Genomic DNA, 18,633 nt, shown 5'->3' with positions numbered 1-18,633 from the left:
TTTGCTTGAGAAAGGCTCTATTGTTGAGCCGAAACGTCGCTGTACCACATGGGTGAATAAAAGTTTTTTTATTTTGGAGTGCTGCCCATTTTCATTCCATACCATACAGTGGGTTATCGCTTATTCCCATTGGGCACTGCACCCATTCATTACAATAGCTTTTTGTCTGTGCTGCTATTTTTTCCTTTTTATATATATATAATTTAACTATATACATACATGTACAGTGATTTGCTTATAAAATCCCTAATACACAGTAGAAACCACATCTGACAAGTTGACAAGTTCCATACCTTATACTTCTTTTCCAGGATTTTGGGCTTCTTGGGCGGCACAAGAGGAGGCGTTTCCTTTACATCTGATAAAACTGGACACATAAAACTTAGACTCAATCTACTGCAGGTCTGAGGACAATAAATGCGCATGCAAAGACCTACTTATCAAATCAGAGGTGAAAACATTAGTTATTATTATTATTATTAGTTATATTATCTATTCTTCCATTTAAGCTACAAATGGAAATGTTATATGTGCATTTTTACTTTGCAGAGAAATCACAACAATGCCACATGGCCTGATGTGTGACATCAACAGAACTAAAGCAGGTAATCTGCAGTGTTGCCACTAGAGGGCGATGATCCGAGCTCCTGTATTATTATTTGTCACTAAAATCAATGACTGTCAATAACTGTGGAGATACCGGGCACCGCTAGGGTGAAGAATAGAACCAGAGGACGGTAATCTATGAAGAAAGACGCAGGATATGTCGTCACCATGTAAAAAATTGTTCCAAAAGTATAACAAATTCATCAATAGGGCGTCAGGCCTGTAGGTACATACATGGTGCACCCGTATCAATACAGTACATTTTCCCCATATGCCACATAATTGAGCCTAATAAACCATGTTCCCCCGTCCACATTCCTACAATGCTGTGCAATTAAGACTTAGACATGTGAACACCTCTAAATAAGGCCTCATGCACACGACTGTTGTTGTGTCCCGTGTCTGTTGTTCCGTTTTCCGTGATTTTCTGCGGACCCATTGACTTTCAATGGGTCCATGGAAAACTCGGCTAATGCACCGTTTGTCATCCGCGTCCGTGATCCGTGTTTCCAGTCCGTCAAAAAAATATGACCTGTGTTTGCGGACCCATTCAAGTCAATGGGTCCATGAAAAAACACGGACGCACACAAGATTGTCATCTGCGTCCGTGATCCGTGTCAGTTTTTTTCCTATCATTTGCAAGGCAAACTTGACTTAGATTTGTTTTCACTTTCCTTCATGTCTGATGATCCTCCAAAAATCAAGGAAGACACACGGAAACAAAAACGAAAACGGATCACGGAACAACGGAACCCCGTTTCGCGGACCGCGAAAAAATACTGTCGTGTGCATGAGGCCTAAGGCTGGATGGAGCGCTATTATAAATAAGTGCACTACAAATCCCAGCACAAGCACTGCTTTGGGATACATGGAGCTGCTTTCTTAGAGCTCAATGTACTGTAAGCTGCTCTGGGTCCAGTTTGTGGCTCCTTGCTCACCCCTGGGCCCTGGAAGGGAAATAATTAACAGGGACAGTAATGAAGCATGCTCTAGGTATCTGGAGGGCCTCTTACATGACAAGTCCCTCTTGGTTGTCATTTTCTTCCTCCTGATTGGAAACTCGTCAATTTTTAGCTCTCCGTCATCAGAGACGTATTCATACTCGTCCCTGATCGGCTTGTTTTTGTCTTCTTTAAAATTCTGCAAGGATCCAAAGATGCTGGGGCTGTTCTGGGGCTTGATTCCCTTGTGACTGTGAAAAAGAACCAAATGTTACAAAGGAACAAAAGAAGTAAGTCCAGACAAGTGCAAGTCACCTGAGCTCCCAGTGTCCGGACAGGCGGCATACTGACTTCAGTGATGGCTGCTATGAAGCCACTACATAGGGCTGTACTACATTGTCTGCAGACCGCATGTTGGGATCCTATATATTTCTCTGTAGGTGGAGCGGTATACAAAGTGAATCTCCAGTACAGAGAGAATATTAAAGGGAACCTGTCACCGGTATTTTGTGTATAGAGCTGAGGACATGGGTTGCTAAATGGCCGCTAGCACATCCGCAATACCCAGTCCCCATAGCTCTGTGTGCTTTTATTGTGTAAATATTGTGTAAAAAACAAATACCCAGTCCCCATAGCTCTGTGTGCTTTTATTGTATAAAAAAAAAACTAATTTGAAACATATGCAATTTAACCTGAGATGAGTCCTGTACATGAGATGAGTCAGAGACAGGACACATCTCAGGGTAATTTGCATATGGATCAAATCATTTTTTTAACACAATAAAAGCACACAGAGCTATGGGGACTGTGTATTGCGGATGTGCTAGCGGCAATCTAGCAACCCATGTCCTCAGCTCTATACACAAAATCCCGGTGACAGGTTCCCTTTAAGGGCTCATGCACACGACCGTAGGTATTTTGCAGTCCGCAAAAAATACAGATGATGTCCGTGTGCATTCCGTATTTTGCGGAAAAGAACAGCTGGCCCCTAATAGAACAGTCCTATCCTTCTCCGTAATGCGGACAATAATAGGACATGTTCTATTTTTTTGCGGAACAGAAATACGGACATACGGAAACGGAATGCACACGGAGTAACTTCCGTTTTTTTGCGGACCCATTAAAATGGTTCTGCATATGGTCCACCAAAAAAACCTGAATGGACACGGAAAGAAAATACATTTGTGTGCATGAGCCCTAAAGGAAAGGAGTTTGACTGATGCAATAGAGACTCTGCTTGCCATGTGCTAATAGAATATATGGCACGTTAACACATTAGTGGGAGGCAGATAACAGTGGAGGTGCAGACATATTACGTGTCAATATGTACCGCTGTATATCTGATGTCGCAGCCTGAAAATTACATGTTTGCGAACTGTCACTTTGTTTTAATGATATTCAATCAGGCAGTTAACCGTATTATACTCAATATCGCCAATCTTGGTAGTGTTATTTAGTTATCCCACTCCAAGTGCAAGTCACCCCAAGTGATACAGTGGTAACCAGTAGTAGGATATGGATACTTATAAGTGCAGCTATAAGATTTGTAGTCAGCAGAACAATCTGGTTGCAGCTTAACCTTGTGGGGAAAAAGTGTCTTCCCGGGCAAATGCAAATGCCTACGTGAAAAAGTAATGGGGTTTTAAGTCACCTCCTTTCAATTAATAACTCGTTAGTACCTGCTAATGATGAAGAGATGCCCCATGCGGATTAAAAATGACGTCCAGATATCCAATTTAACAAGTAATGGTAGGAACAATGACTACCCTAATGAACCCAGGTACCTCAGTCAATACTAACTGGCATTGTAACCTGACTCTTTAAACGACATCTGTCAGCAGATTTGTACCTATGAAACTGGCTGGCACTTGGCAGCTGAAGGCATCCGTGTTGGTCCCATGTTCCCGCATTGCTGAGAAAAAGGATGTTTTAATATATGCAAATGACCCTCTAGGAGCAACAGGGGCGTTGCCGTTACACCTAGAGGTTCTGCTCTCTCCGCAACTGCCGCCCGCTCAACTTTTATTGTCGAGACAGCAGAACCTCTAGGTGTAATGGTAACGCCCCCGTTGCTCCTAGAGGATCATTTGCATATATTAAAACATAATTTTTCTCAGTAATATGGGCACATATGAACATGGGACCAACACAGATGCCTTCAGCTGCCATGCCAAGTGTCAGCCAGTTTCAGAGGTGCAAATCGGCTGACAGATGCCCTTTAAATTTCTCAACAGAGACATGGCCTAGTCACAGCCTGTGCTATAAATGTACAATACTCTGAGTGGAGATCAGGGATCCTCCGACCACAGATCCACCTGGTAAGCCAACAACCAATATGAAGATTGCATGGACAGATGGTCAGGAGCGTGCACAGTTATTTCTCCACTCTAGCTTATGGGAATCTAAGCAGCAAGCTAACATTCTTGGCATAGTAATATGTAGTAGCAGTCATTGTTGGAGGATCTGAAATCTGGGACCCCCAGCTTTAGTATTAAGCCTGGAACTTTCAAAGAACTATCAGCTAATGTTGGAGGGGCGCCCATAGGCTTTAAAAGGAGTCTGTCACCAGGAAATTCACTGATAAACCAGGCACAATGTATTGTAGGGCTAGCTCAGCTGAATGTAATGATGCCTTTCACTTAGCAATCCGTTGCATCAATTTAGAGAAAAAGTACAGTTAAGTGCACAGAGGGTGGGCTCAACACATTCTGTGCACCCTTGCTCCTCAGGCCGTCCATCTCTGACAGGGCCAGGTGAGATGGCTATGCAGGAACCTGGCCCTGTCAATCAAGACAGAGAATGATGGGCTGGCTGAGGAAGCAGAATGTGCTTGGGCCCACCCTTGGTGCACTTAAAGGGGTTGTCTCACTTCAGCAAGTGGCATTTATCACGTAGAGAAAGTTAATACAAGCCACTTACTAATGTATTGTGATTGTCCATATTGCTTACTTTCCTGGTTTGATTCATTTTTCCATCACATTATACACTGCTAGTTTCCATGGTTACGGCCACCCTGCAATCCATCAGTGGTGGCCGCACTTGCTTACTATAGGAAAAAAGTGCCGGCCTCTCTGGTGGCCAGGACCATGGGTGCGAACGTAGGCTGGTGCTTTTTCCTATAGTGTGCAAGCACGACCACCGCTGATGGATTATACGGTGGTCGTAACCATGGAAACAAGCAATGTATAATGTGATGGAAAAATGAATGGAGCCAGCAATGGAAGCAATATGGACAATCACAATACATTAGTAAGTGCCTTGTATAAACTTTCCCTAAATGATAAATGCCACTGCTGAAGTGAGACAACCATTACATATAGATTAAAATTAAATTTTATCCAGAATAAAGCAATAAATCACCAAGTGAAAGGTATCATTACATTCAACTGAGCTAGCCGTACGAGCCATTGTGCCAGGTTTATCATTAAATTCCTGGCGAGAGACTCCCTTCAAAGGGGTTTTCTGACTTTTTTATAATGATGACCTATCCTTTTTTGAAACATGAATTTTTTTTGAAACATGAACTGATGACTTATCCTCAGGATAGGTCATTAGTACCTGATTGTTGGGGGTCCAGCACCCCAGACCCCCTGCTGACCAGCTCTTTGAGGAGACTACAGCGTTCACAGCTCACCAGACACAGGAGCTGTTCATTGTACATCAGCTCTGCCTGGTATCACAAATAGGGCTGAGCCTAGGCCACGTGACCGTCCCACCTACCGGTATGCCACCAATGTATGAAGTGAGACAACCCCTTTAATACCAGGGGTACAATTGACACACCTGGCGCCGCTGATCTCCAGCAGAAACAAAGGATTAGACAGGTTGAAACCCAAACTGTTAGATCCTCATTTCTCCAATGTCAATTGGCAGAAGCCATCAATTAAAATCTATTAGCATGTACATCAATAGTGCGTCCTATGTGCCAAGTGATCTGAAACCAGGTGCCTGATGGGAGTATCAACGCAAAGTTTGTGTTTTTCTTGAAAGATGTCTTTTTTTTTTTCCGAGATCTCCATACCTGAATAGCTTCTTGCCAGAAAAGGAGAATTTAAATTTGCTGTCCTTAATCGAGGAAAACGGGCTTTTCTGTATTTTATGCTCCTCTTCCATCTTCAGTAAGGAATCTGGCTTGCTGTTCTGCAGAGTAAGGAAGTAAATGGGTTAATCAGTCTTCCAGCGCGTTCACCATTAAATACGTCACCTTGATTGGTTTCGCCTTCTTCCCAATCAGTTCGGGTTCATTTTGCACATTTCTATTGTACTGTAAACATATTTAAGGCACGGCGATGCAATATTGCAAAGTGTATCTCAATCTGCCAAGTATGATCACAGAGAATATATACAGTTGTCAAAAATGCACATTAACTTAATGATCTCATTTTTTTTTTTTAGCACAAGGAGAAGGCACAGAATTGCGTTTGAGGACAACAGAAGTCATTTAGGAAAGATAAAAAAAATGTGCAGTTCAAAATCCGTTTTCTGCAAATCTCTGCGGATGACTGACTGCCTGAATGTCTATGTGCAGATGCTGCGCTTGATGATATGCAAGGAGCACGGTCAGGAATACAGATGATGGCAAATATAATAATGTCCCACCATCTTTTCAGCTCGTTACTGTTGTGCGGAGTCATGAATACAAATGAAAATGCAGACTGACAAGTTTCATTCCTATGAATAGTGGATTTGGTAAGGAGTCTGGACACTAGCAGATGGGACCTTTTCAGTCTTAACAATTTGCGCAGGCTCGGCCCTTTGAACCCCTCTCTTCCGGCTTTCCAATTTTAGTCATGGTCATCAATGGGTGACCATGTAACAAATGGCAAGGCTGAGGTGGCAGCTTGGGAGTCACTGGCATATAGAGGCTGTCCTCTTAGGACCCCAATCTATGAAATCTAATGGTCTTATAGAGCACATGGATGGGGGATGGCTGATTGAGATAAATCCCTTTCATAGGGTGGATAACTTACGTTTCATCTATAGACTGTCACATACAAACGCCTCAATCATGAACCTTGGTCTGTGACCGGCTTCTGGCTCCATAATAGTTAAATATGGCTGCTGGTAAGAACTGCTTTCTGGATCCAGCTCCAAGAGGAAGGAGAAGACAGGACCAGCAGTGAAGGACATGGGAAGGAAGTTAGAGCGTATCCGTGATTGGCACAGTTTTGATTTTTGACCAAAAGTTGTGCAGCCCCCGAGACAACACTTTCCTGTCACCTGAGATCGTAAGGCTCGGACTTTATAGTTGTGAGTCAGCAACATGGTTCAGATGGGGACAACACCTACAGCATTCCCACCCCAACTGGGGTGCCTATAGTAGCTCTGCCAACCAATACTCCCTCCAAGCCTTTGTAGCTAGCAGTTTGGGATCCGGTCCCTGCTCCCTCTAAGCTAGGCCAGTACAGAACTAAGTAGGTATTAATATACAGAACCCTAATAAGTATATATAAAGCATCCACATATACAGGGGCACATAACATCCAGGCAAAATAGCGTTAAACAGCATTCAAGTCTAGCAGAGTGAAGTTGTGGTCTACATGCCCGGATGTCTAGGATGGTGCAGGGGTTAACTTCTGTACCCATGGCGGTCTAGGGCAGTGATGGGGTTATGTCTCTATGTCTGGTTGTGTATGGCAGTAAAGGTGCTAGTGTGTCAGCATCCCGGATCTAGGGCAGTAAAGGGGTTTTCTCATCTCAGTCAATGGGGGCATATCGCTAGGATATGCCCCCATTGTCTTATAGGTGTGGGTCCCACCTGCACCTATATCAAGAACAGAGCCCCAAAAGTGAAGGAGAGCGCACTGCGCATGCGCAGCCACCCTCGATTTATTTCTATGGGGCCGCCGAAAATAGCCGAGCGCTGGCTCGGCTATTGCTGTCTGCCCCATAGAAATAAATGGGAACATGGGCCGCGCATGCACGGCACGCTCCCATTCACTTCTATGGGAGAGGTGGGCATTAGCGCTTGGTGGTGGACGGACCCGGGGAAATCTGGGGTCCTCCAGCCACAGCGCTCTCCGCTCCGTTCTCGATATAGGTGCGGGTCCCAGCGTTAGGACCCGCACCTATAAGACAATGGGGGCATATCCTAGCGATATGCCCCCATTGTCTAAGATGGGAATACCCCTTTAAGGTAAGGATCCTGATGGACTCTAGGCCAATAACAAGGTTAATGTCAGTATGCCTGGTGGATTAGGGCAATGAGGGGTTAAGTCATGTGTCCTTGATAATCTAGGGCAGAGGAGTTCATTTTAATAGCCCTGATGAAGGGCAGTGGAAGTGTTAATGCTACCTACCTGGGATCCAGTGACTGCTCATGTCTCCAGCATTATCCTAGCAGCAACAAGTGGCAAAATACTGACAGTTCTGCTTCCTGTTTTCTGCCTGCACTGATCATGGTAAGAAGTGCAGATAGGGGGACAGGGAGGACTCCACAGCTGTAACAGTACCCAGGGGTGGACTGGGAACTTAAAGGGGTTGTCTCACTTCAGTAAGTGGCATTTATCATGTAGAAAAAGTTAATTCAAGGCACTTACTAATGTATTGTTATTATCCATATTGCTTCCTTTGCTGGCTGGATTCATTTTTCCATCACATTATATATGACCACCCTGCAATCCAGCTGCTTGTACACTATAGAAAAAAGCTCCAGCCTATGTGAGCTCCTACGGTCCCAGAGAGGCCGGCATTTTTTCCTATATTGTGCAAGCACGACCGCTGCTGATGGATTGCAGGGTGGTCGTAACCATAGAAATGAGCAGTGTATATGTGATAGAAAAATGAATCCAGTCAGCAAAGGAAGCAATATGGACAATCACAATACATTAGTAAGTGCCTTGTATTAGCTTTCTCTACATGATAAATGCCACTTGAAGTGGCCTGGATTTTTTTTTTAAGTGGCCCCCATGTTGTAGGTGGGTCCAGACAGAAGGCAGGGCAACAAACGTAGCCAGGGACAACAGAAGTAGGTGGGGCCAGCAATACTGTAGTACAGAATAAAATACCGCCCCCGCAGAGCCAAATACCACAGTGCAACACAGTACTTCTACCTGCGCCACAGTATGAAACTGTATCATCGTCCCGGGGGCAGCAGTACAGTTAAATTCAGGGGGGTACCTGCCGCTCCTGGCCTGGTGTATAAGTACCTGATGTTTCTACCTTAATTAATGCTGAGAGCATCAGATCTTTATGTACCCGAGGAGGCCTTGGGTGCCCGCTGTGGGCATCTGCCCACTGGGAAATTTCCCTGTAGGGTCTATGGCCAATTCGCCCCTGAATGTATAATTGCACAGTTCTCTCTATGATCAGGCAGAATTATTAGGGAGAGCTTTGCTTAATCATTAGGGACTCTGTGCAGGAGCAGACTTTTTGGGGTTACTAAGCAATCACTACTGTATTCTATCTTATTTCATAAGCATGCCCAGGGGGAGTGCCCGCTGTCCTACCACCTAGTGCTGCACAGTGGAGGTGCTGGAACCCATTTAGACTCCAGATGTGTAATAGAGAAACAATGGAGAGGATTCAATTCCTTTTCTCCTATCACTTGTAGGCTGCACTTACCATCCCAGCACTTGCCATGGGTGTAAGGGTGGGCATGATACAATAATGCTGTAGTAAATAGTTAAACACATAATGAACGCTGCAGTTTAAAAAGTATAAATGGTTCCCTGCATTCTCATGAAATAAAAAAAGATGAAATACACTTGATGATCCTCCTCCGGAAAAGCCTGAGCATCAAGTATCTTTAAAAAGGAGCCATAATTGAGTAAGATTTTTGTCAGTGACTAATAGGTTTTATTTCTTTGCATCCTTTCACTTCATGGAGACCTCTCAGCTATCATAGCACAAAAGAAAATAGTTCCCGCAAGTGATAATTACATGTGATTATCAGATACAATGCAGCCGAGAAGGGAAATTACTGGTTTGGATTTAATGTAAGGCATAGGATGCTTATGAGACCAAGCTGTAAAACTAAGCTGAATGTTTAAAATCGAAAGATTATTTCTTTTGGAAAATTCAGGGTTTCCTGCCTGCAAAGACCAGGACGTGTTTAGTCAATTTCCTAGTGACAATCGTCCTGCTCTGCTTTTAACGCAGTTCATTGGGGGATTGGACTAGACAACTAGAGAAGGGGCTACATTACCCCTCAATACATGCCTGCTCAGCCAGTTACTGCCTGAGGCGGACCACCACCACCATTTCATAAGTGTCAAGCTGGGACCAGCAAGGATCCAGTTGGAATGGCAGCAGTGACGGACTGGTTAGGAGTGTAATCCTTCTTTTTAACCTATTTGTCCCATATAATAAAAAATGGAATCCCTCCATACAACCTCTTTAACGTAAACCTAACATTTATGGCAGGTTGGAAAATCCACGCCCTGACTGGCTGTTAAAGACAACCGACTGTAACAATCTGTTCCACTTTTCATGCCTTATGTTTTTTGTCTAGAAGTCTCCCTGGATCACTTGTATTGTTTACCTTGTATTTCCACTTTGCCTCTGTCTTTATTTTATTCTGCTCTCGGATTTCAAACTTTTCAATCTCGTTGTTCTGTTTCACTGCTGGTTCCTCTTTGATGGGGACGCTTATTTCTTCTTTAGGTGTCTGGAAAAGAGAAATGGCCATAACTAACAAAAAGGTGAAAATGTGTACTTCACCAGGACTGTAGGTCAGGTAGTGTAGACTGTAGTATAGACTGTAGAGTAGACTGTAGGTCAGGTAGTGTAGACTGTAGTACAGACTGTAGGTCAGGTAGTGTAGACTGTAGTACAGACTGTAGGTCAGGTAGTGCAGACTGTAGTACAGACTGTAGGTCAGGTAGTGCAGACTGTAGTACAGACTGTAGGTCAGGTAGTGCAGACTGTAGTACAGACTGTAGGTCAGGTAGTGCAGACTGTAGTGTAGACTGTGGGTCAGGTAGTGTAGACTGTAGAGTAGACTGTAGGTCAGGTAGTGTAGACTATAGCATAGACTGTATGTCAGGTAGTGTAGACTGTAGTATAGACTGTAGGTCAGGTAGTGTAGACACTAGTATAGACTAGTGTAGACTGTAGGTCAGGTAGTGTAGACTGTATGTCAGATAGTGTAGACTGTAGGTCAGGTAGTGTAGACTGTAGGTCAGGTAGTGTAGACTGTAGGTCAGGTAGTGTAGACTGTAGGTCAGGTAGTGTAGACTGTAGTATAGACCGTAGGTCTGGTAGTGTAGACTTCTGGTATAGACTGTAATGTAGACTGTAGGCCAGGTAGTGTAGACTGTAGAGTAGACTGTAAGCCAGGTAGTGTAGACTGTAGAGTAGACTGAAGTGTAGACTGTAGACAGGTGTAGAAAATGATAAATGAGACAGGCCTGGCGGCCCGCCCATGCCATGGCCTCCCTTTTTTTTAGACCTACTGTGAGCAGGGAAATGTTACAATCTGCGACAGATATACGCCAGGAACTGGGGTATATCAGTACGTAAATGATCCCCTAAGTATGTTGTTAATCTATCTACTGAATAATATAACTTTAGATTCATTTATCTAATACTGAATGGTCTATCCATTTGTAATCAAGCTATCTATGGTCAATCTAGCTATCATCTATCTTTCTAGGTCTCTTAGGTATAAAGAAATATTAGCATTATCATGGCGATCACATTATAATGGGTGCACACATAGACAGGCGATATACTCACTGTCGCCTTCTTTGGTGTGTCGATTTTAATGAGAGCATCCTTAGTGTGAGCCTCAAGAACATCGAGGTCAGGGGACTCCGTTCCTGAAGACGGTGAATCTTTGACCTTCTTTGCCTTCTTTTTGCCTCCCTCTTTACTTTTAGGTGGTTTTGGAGGTTTGGGCGTTTTAGGAGGTTTGGGCAGTTTGGCACCTTTTGGAGGTTTTGTCTCTTTGGGGGGTTTAGGCAGTTTTGGAGGCTTGGGTAACTTTTCGCTCTTAGGAGACTTTTTTTTCATCACTTTTTCCACAGGTGGGGGGGAGTCTGGCACGGGTGAGGGAGGTTCTTCTTTCTCGATTTTCTCTGAAATATTGTTCCCTTCTGGAATTGTGTTGGCACTGATGTCTGTTTTGTTGACTTTTGATGCATTCTGAGTAGAGAAAAAAGACTGGTTATTTAAAGGAGTTGTGTCATCTCACTAGGATATGCCACCAATGTCTGATAGGTGCAGGTCCCGCACCTATTTTAAGGATGGCGCCAGCAAAGTGAAGAGTGGACTGTGCACGCACAACCGCCCTGCATTCATTTCTATGGGACTGACGAAAATAGCAGAGAGCCTCGTTTGGCCATTTTCGGAAGTCCAACAGAAATGAAAGGGAAACACAAGACGCAAACGCATCCACCGCTCCATTCACCTTTATAGGGCTGACGGAAATAGCTGAGCCAGTGCTCGGCTATTTTTAGCAGTCCCATAGATATGTATGGAGGGCAGCTGTGCATGAGCGGTCTGCTCTCCTTCACTCTGCGGAGTCCGATCTAGAGAAAGCCACCTCTGGGACCCTCATCTATCATTCATTGGTGGCATATCCTTGAGACGACACAACCTCTTTAATCTGACCACACACAGTAGGCTTGAGATGCCAGCAGCTGGACTGCCATCAAGCAAAGAAGATGGATGGGGAATAGTTTGGGCTATTTGCATACCCTGGACTCCTAAGCTCAGGGAAATAATACAGTGGACTCCAAAGTACCGCTGCGGATGACTGATAGCGAGAACGAAAAGCATCCTTGGACCAATCTAGCGGTTTCAGTGGTGGTGGGGTATTGAACATGGTGTACTCATCAAAAATTATATTTGCTTTTCATGTTGAAAGGAAGCAGCAGAAAGTTGCCTTTCCGGTTTAGCAGAGAGACCCCTAAAGACCCACCTCTGTTAACCGTATTTCTTTGGCAAGGTCCTTGATGAGTTGTGAGGGTTTGAAATGTTCTGGAAGTTCATCTTCATGTTCTAACAGAGCCTGGAAGAAACAATGGCAATATGTTACCAACTACAGACACAAAAGAAGGCCCACCTGGCTTAAAGGGGCTTTCCCATTTAAGACATTTATGGCACATGCACAGGATATTTCATAAATGTCTGATAGAACCACATCTCCAGAACAGAGGTCTCCCAACAACCGTCTCATGACCACGGAGAATGTTGAGGTGGCCACGCATGTGCAGCTCTCTCCATTCACTTCTATGGGAATGTCTAAGATGGAAAAACCCATTCAAATTGGTAATAGAGCTATTCAAAGAGAATTCCTTTCTTAGAATTGTATGGCCTGTACCTATGACATGCCATCACAATATGACTGGTGGGATCTGATCTCTGGGACCCCTGTCAATCCCAAAAACAAATGAGTAGTTTCCATACAAAGAGGGTTGTCACGAAATCTGTGAAGGAGCCAAGCAATTAGTGATACTGGGATTTACACCGAAGGATGTATCTCCTTTGGTGTAAATCCCAGTATTCAGACCCATACTGGTGAGAAAGTGATGGTATATCTTCTCAATATACCATTATTTCAAATTGTGGGAAAACCTCTTAAAGGGATCATTATCTTCCAACCTCTTACAGCAAGTTATAGCGTTTAGGGTATTTTTATTTTTTTGGAAAAGTTTCTTCACTACATTATGCAACTTTCCAATATATGTTGTGCTTCAATTCCTCACAGTTTTCAAGATCTCTGCTTGAAGTCAGTAAGTGGTAAAATTGATAAGTAATAGTTTTTGCCATAATTATTCCATTTTTGGTAATCTACCCCTCACCCAGCTCCAAACTGAAACAGAGCCTTCACATGTGAATAAACCTTTAAATTGGGAGGTTAAAACCCCGATCTCATCTTATCTCAAAAATACACGCGTTTATTAGAAGGAGACCTAATGAGCTGCACATCTGTGTGACGTCAGGATCTCAGCCTTTAGATTTAAACAATTAATGCTTCCATTCACTGAAAGTACACAGTGATACAATAAATTACAATGCAATTGTATAAATGACACAAGGCCTTTCAGAATAGCATGCGGTTTATTTTTTAAAGACAGTGAAGTATACAATAGTATTAAAGGGCATGAAATGGTCGTCCGCAGTAGATCGGTGCTTGTCTGTAGAAAAATAGGCTTTCTATAATATGCTAATTACCCCCTAGGTGCCATGAGGGTGGTGCTGTTGCACCCAGAGGCTCCGTTCTCCGTCTGCTATGACATGCCCCCACTGCTGTGACAGGCAGGCCAGACAGCCTTGCCCTGAAGTCTCGGCGGGAGCGCATGCGCAGTAAAGGGATGAAGATCTCTTTACTGCACATGTGCCGAACGCGCTCTTGCGAGAAATCAGGGCTAGGCGTGAATACGTTTTCACTGCTTGGCCTGTGTATCACAGCAGTGGGGGAACACCATGGCTGACAGGGAGCAGACCCTCTGGGTGCAATGGCACCACCCTCATGGCATCTAGGGGGTAATGTGCATATTATAAAAAGCCTTTTTCCTACCGACAAGCACTGATCTACTGCAGCCGACCGTTTCACCTACGGTTAAAGTGATGACAGATGCCATACAAAATCCAACAGAGCGATAAGGAACATCAACTACTCCATATTAAGGATCTATACTTCTGGTTTACATAACTTACATGTTTTTTCGTCCATGATCTAAAGGCTCCATTCAGAATTTTGGCTCCTTGGACAAGGTGAGGCGCAGGCTGCTTTCCCGACTTATGTAATGCTGCAGAAATACAACACACAAGATTAATAGTGCAATTTATATGTTACCAAGATGACAGAGACATGTTCATGTTATTAGTATGTGAATGATTCAAGTGTACATTTTTTTGCGTTTTCAGTATCACATGATTCTTTTCAGCCAATCAGCAGCCCCGACAGATCATCTGTGATTAGAAACAGAAATTATTGGTTTTATTTTCAGCCCCCCGATAGGCACTTTGGGGGGGCTGTTTCGCAGATGTAGGATTAGTGTATGATACTGAACTCGGGGATGTCACAGTGATTATATTTTCTTGTGTCTATTGTTCTGTATGTAAATGAATTTTTCTGCCCAGACCTCATAATCTAATTGTGGAGTATGGAAATTATGCAGTATGGGAACCAGGCAGTCTGTCAATAGAGCAGAGGCCACAGGAAAAACAGCCGGCACTCACTCAATTTGCACGTTGCACGGGATAGGAAGGGGTCTCCACAAACATTCAAGGAAGATCCCAGCAATCGTGTCTTCAAGGCATCCTACAGATGACCATAGACAGGAGACAGCGATCAGTGTAGACCCGTCTAGTGGCCCTTATCTCCTATTGACCATATCGGCCAGTGATTGCCTGAACAGACGGTCCAAGGAGTTTCCAGTGTGTCTAGTCCTAGAACAGGGGGTGGGGAATCTCCGGCCAGTGAGCCATATGATCTTTTTATATTGCCCCCGGCTCCCTGTCAGAGCATACGGTATTTTTCAGACTATAAAACACATTCCCCCCCCTCCCCCCCCAAAAAAATAGGGGGGAAAGTTCCAGTGAGTCTTATAGTCTGAATGCTAATGAACGCTTCCATTATGGAGGCAGAGGAAGGTGAGGGCAGCATGCGCTGGCTGTACTCACCTTCCCTGGTCTTCTTCTGGGTCCCGCTCTGTGTCCTGATGCATACAGCGTCAGGACGAAGTGCACGTAGGTACGCACTATGACTTGACGCTGTCAGGTCACACTGCACAGTGGGACCTGGAGGAAGCAATAAGGGGAGTGGGGAGTCCTGGATCTGCGGCGCCACCCAGAGTAAGCGAGATTATATAGATATATATATATATATATATACACACACATACACTGTGTGTGAGTATGTATATATATATATATGATCTGAGGTCTGATGGGGGTCTGATCGGAGTCTGACAGGGACTGGGGAGTCTGATGGTGGTTGTGGAGTCAATCCGAGGCTGAATGGGGCGGGGGGGGGGGGGGTCTGATCTGAGGCTAATTGAATCTCATCTGAGGCTGGGGGGTCTGATCTAAGGCTGATGTAGGCTGGGGGTTCTGAAGGGAGGCTGATCTGAGGCTGATGGAGGTTGGGGGGTCTGATCTGAGGCTGATGGAGGTTGGGGGGTCTGAGCTAATTATATATGTTTGGCCAAATATAGCAGTCTTTTGTATAGAGAATTTTGTATGGCCCGCAAACAATGTTACAAATATCCAAATGGCCCTCGGGAGCAAAAAGGTTCCCTATCCCTGTCCTGTAAGAAAGAGGGAAGTGGTGCGCGGCCTCGAGCAGAGTCAGACAGCAAGTATAAGGGTGTGGCCACACTTGGCGTAAACCCTAATGATTTTCCCAAGCAGACAGGGGCGGATTAGGTGGGCCAATGCCTATGGAGCCATCCAAGCCCTCCTCACAGCCACCGGGTGGGTACATTATAATCTCTCATCATTAATTAATGCTAGGAGCATCACGTACAGTAGGTCTCTGGCATGCGGCCACAGGTGCCCTCCTGAATTCAACTGCATTGTTCTCCTTAGTACAGTGGTACTGTGGCGGGGCTGGCAGTGCTTTGTATTGCACTGTTTTATTTGATTCTGCTGGGGTGGTATTTTGTGCTGCACTATGGCATTGATGGCATCGCCTACTTCTGTTGATCCTGCCTACCTATGTTGCCCCTGCCATCTGTCAATTTGGACTTGCCTACAACATGGGGACACTTTTAAGGTTTTTTCCAGGGCCACTTGAAGTTCCCAGTCCACCCCTGCCAGCAGAATTGCGTGCGGAAAATCTGCTGACTTTACAGTAGCAGCAAAAAGGATGAGATGAAATCCACCGTGAAATCCACACATAACTTGACATGTGGTGCAGATTTTAAGTCCACAGCATGTCCCTTTAGGACTTCACCCTGTGCAATGAAGAACCTGCAGCACCCCTGCGGTACTTTCTGTAACAAACTATGCAGCATTTGGTGCGGAGTTTGCTGCAGCAGAAGATCGGCATTGGACTTCTACGTGTTTGAAAAGCATATCCCCACCAAAAAATGAAGCTTACCATTGAAATTATAGCTTACGTGGTTCATACTCAACAATATGTTCAAGTTCTAGATGTTTCCTAGCAACAGGTACTGGAGACAGTAGGTGACTACACCGAAATCCCACATTCCTGTGGAGGGTATTTAGCCACTGTACTGAAGAAGCGCTCGTGGTTGGGTAGCAAACCATTCATAGATTTGCAGACAACAGGTAAAAATAGAGGACTCCTGGCCAATGTCAGATGGTTGACCTGGGGTGCTTGCACCGGTTAGGCTCTTTTCACTTTAGCACTATTTCTGTTCTTCTGCTCTGTGATCTTTGGAAAGTGATTTTCTGACATTTTTCAGAAAGAAAGGTTGGTACCCAACTGCTTGCATCTACTGAGGACTAGCTGCAGCCAGGACTTCTTCTGGGAAGATAGTCAATGCACTGGCCAGAAGATCTCTCTATTTTACATACCTTTGAACTTCTCAAGTAGATGTCTTCCCACATACCAACAAGCAGTCTCATAACTTGGGAACTGGGTTAAGCTGACAATCTTCAGTCTCTTTTCTACCTCATAGGCTCTGCGGGATAAGGGATATAACAAGTTACTAAAGTCAGAAAATATACCTTGGTCATTTTAAGCAGCGAGCGGTTGACACTGGCTGGTTGCTAGGAATATGTTGCCTGACCACTGGGCTATCTCAAAGGTATTAATCGGATATATTCTAAAAATGATCCGGTATCCTCTTTTCTAATAAATGCACAATATACAGCCCCTCAAACTGCATTACTTAAAGGCGTTCTCTCACTCCAGCAAGTGGCATTTATCATGTAGAGAAAGTTAATACAAGCCACTTACTAATGTATTGTGATTTTCCATATTGCTTCCTTTGCTGGCTGTATTAATTTTTCCATCACATTATACACTGCTCGTTTCCATGGTTACGACCATCCTGCAATCCATCAGCAGTGGTTGTGCTTGCACACTATAGGAAAAGGTGCCAACCAGAATCGGAGGACCAGGGAAAAGCACCGGCCCATGCATGTTCCTCTGGTCCTGGCTGGCACCTATTCCTATAGTGTGCAAGCACGACCACCGCTGATGGATTGCAGGATGGTCGTAACCATGCAAACTAGCAGTGTATAATGTGATGAAAAAATGAATGCAGCCATCAAAGGAGGCAATATGGACAATCACAATACATTAGTAACTGCCTTGTATTAACTTTCTCTACATGATAAATGAAGTGAGACAATACTGATGGAGATGTGGATCTCATTCTTCATTACAGCTCACCCAAGATGGCCCCCATATCCTCCTGTAGAGGACAACGCATTATTTACTCAAGTTGGGAACAAAGCACTAAGCTTACGTCTATCCAAGAAGACCCTCCACCTTTTGGTGTCATATATGATGTATGCTGTACTGGTGTTAGTGAGAAACCATTACAATATGGCGCTGGCACACAGATGTTTACATTAGTTCACATACCAAAGTATGTAAGATAGTGCACAATGCGCAGATGCTAAGTGTTATCTCTTTTCTTCTTAGCCAATGAAGCAATGGCCTGAGCCTCAGTAGGGGAACGCCCTCTCTTAAGTTGTATAAACTGCTTAACTTACTGTAATAAAGAGAGAGATAGTCTTTGACCCACCTGTGTGCAAATCTGCCCCATCTGAACTCACCCTAAGGCTACTTTCACACTGGCGTTTTGGCTTTCCGTTTCTGAGATCCGTTCAGGGCTCTGACAAGCGGTCCAAAATGGATCAGTTTTGCCCTAATGCATTCTGAATGGATAAGGATCCGCTCAGAATGCATCAGTTTGCCTCCGTTCTATCTCCATTCCACTTTTTAGTGTCCGTCTGACGAAACGGATCCAAACGGATCCGTTCTGACACACAATGTAAGTCAATAGGGACAGATCCGTTTTCACTGACACAATATGGCACAATAGAAAAGGGATCCGTCCCCCATTGACTTTCAATGGTGTTCAAGACGGATCAGTCTTGGCTATGCTAAAGATAATACAAACGGATCTGTTCTGAACGGATGCAGACGGTTGTATTATCTGAACGGATCTGTCTGTGTAGATCCATGACGGATCCGCACGAAACGCAAGTGTGA

The 18,633-nt window shown here is 44.3% G+C and overlaps 1 protein-coding gene across 4 annotated transcripts in view; it reads right to left on the bottom strand.

The window, feature by feature from the left end:
* Nucleotides 1-18,633, bottom strand: part of PHF2 (PHD finger protein 2) — a 234,392-nt gene that overhangs the window by 43,467 nt on the left and 172,292 nt on the right. For all 4 annotated transcript variants that reach the window (XM_044300454.1, XM_044300455.1, XM_044300456.1 and 1 more), the window contains exons 9-16: nucleotides 16,983-17,089; nucleotides 14,154-14,245; nucleotides 12,412-12,501; nucleotides 11,226-11,633; nucleotides 10,030-10,155; nucleotides 5,569-5,687; nucleotides 1,620-1,798; nucleotides 294-367 (exon numbers count right to left, since the gene is read on the bottom strand). In XM_044300454.1, coding sequence (XP_044156389.1) covers nucleotides 294-367; nucleotides 1,620-1,798; nucleotides 5,569-5,687; nucleotides 10,030-10,155; nucleotides 11,226-11,633; nucleotides 12,412-12,501; nucleotides 14,154-14,245; nucleotides 16,983-17,089 — 1,195 coding nt within the window. The remainder of the gene's footprint in view (nucleotides 1-293; nucleotides 368-1,619; nucleotides 1,799-5,568; nucleotides 5,688-10,029; nucleotides 10,156-11,225; nucleotides 11,634-12,411; nucleotides 12,502-14,153; nucleotides 14,246-16,982; nucleotides 17,090-18,633) is intronic.

This window comes from Bufo gargarizans, chromosome 7 (genome assembly GCF_014858855.1).
Source record: "Bufo gargarizans isolate SCDJY-AF-19 chromosome 7, ASM1485885v1, whole genome shotgun sequence".
Classification (NCBI taxonomy): Eukaryota; Metazoa; Chordata; class Amphibia; order Anura; family Bufonidae; genus Bufo; species Bufo gargarizans.
This window is presented reverse-complemented; position numbering and strand designations above follow the sequence as displayed.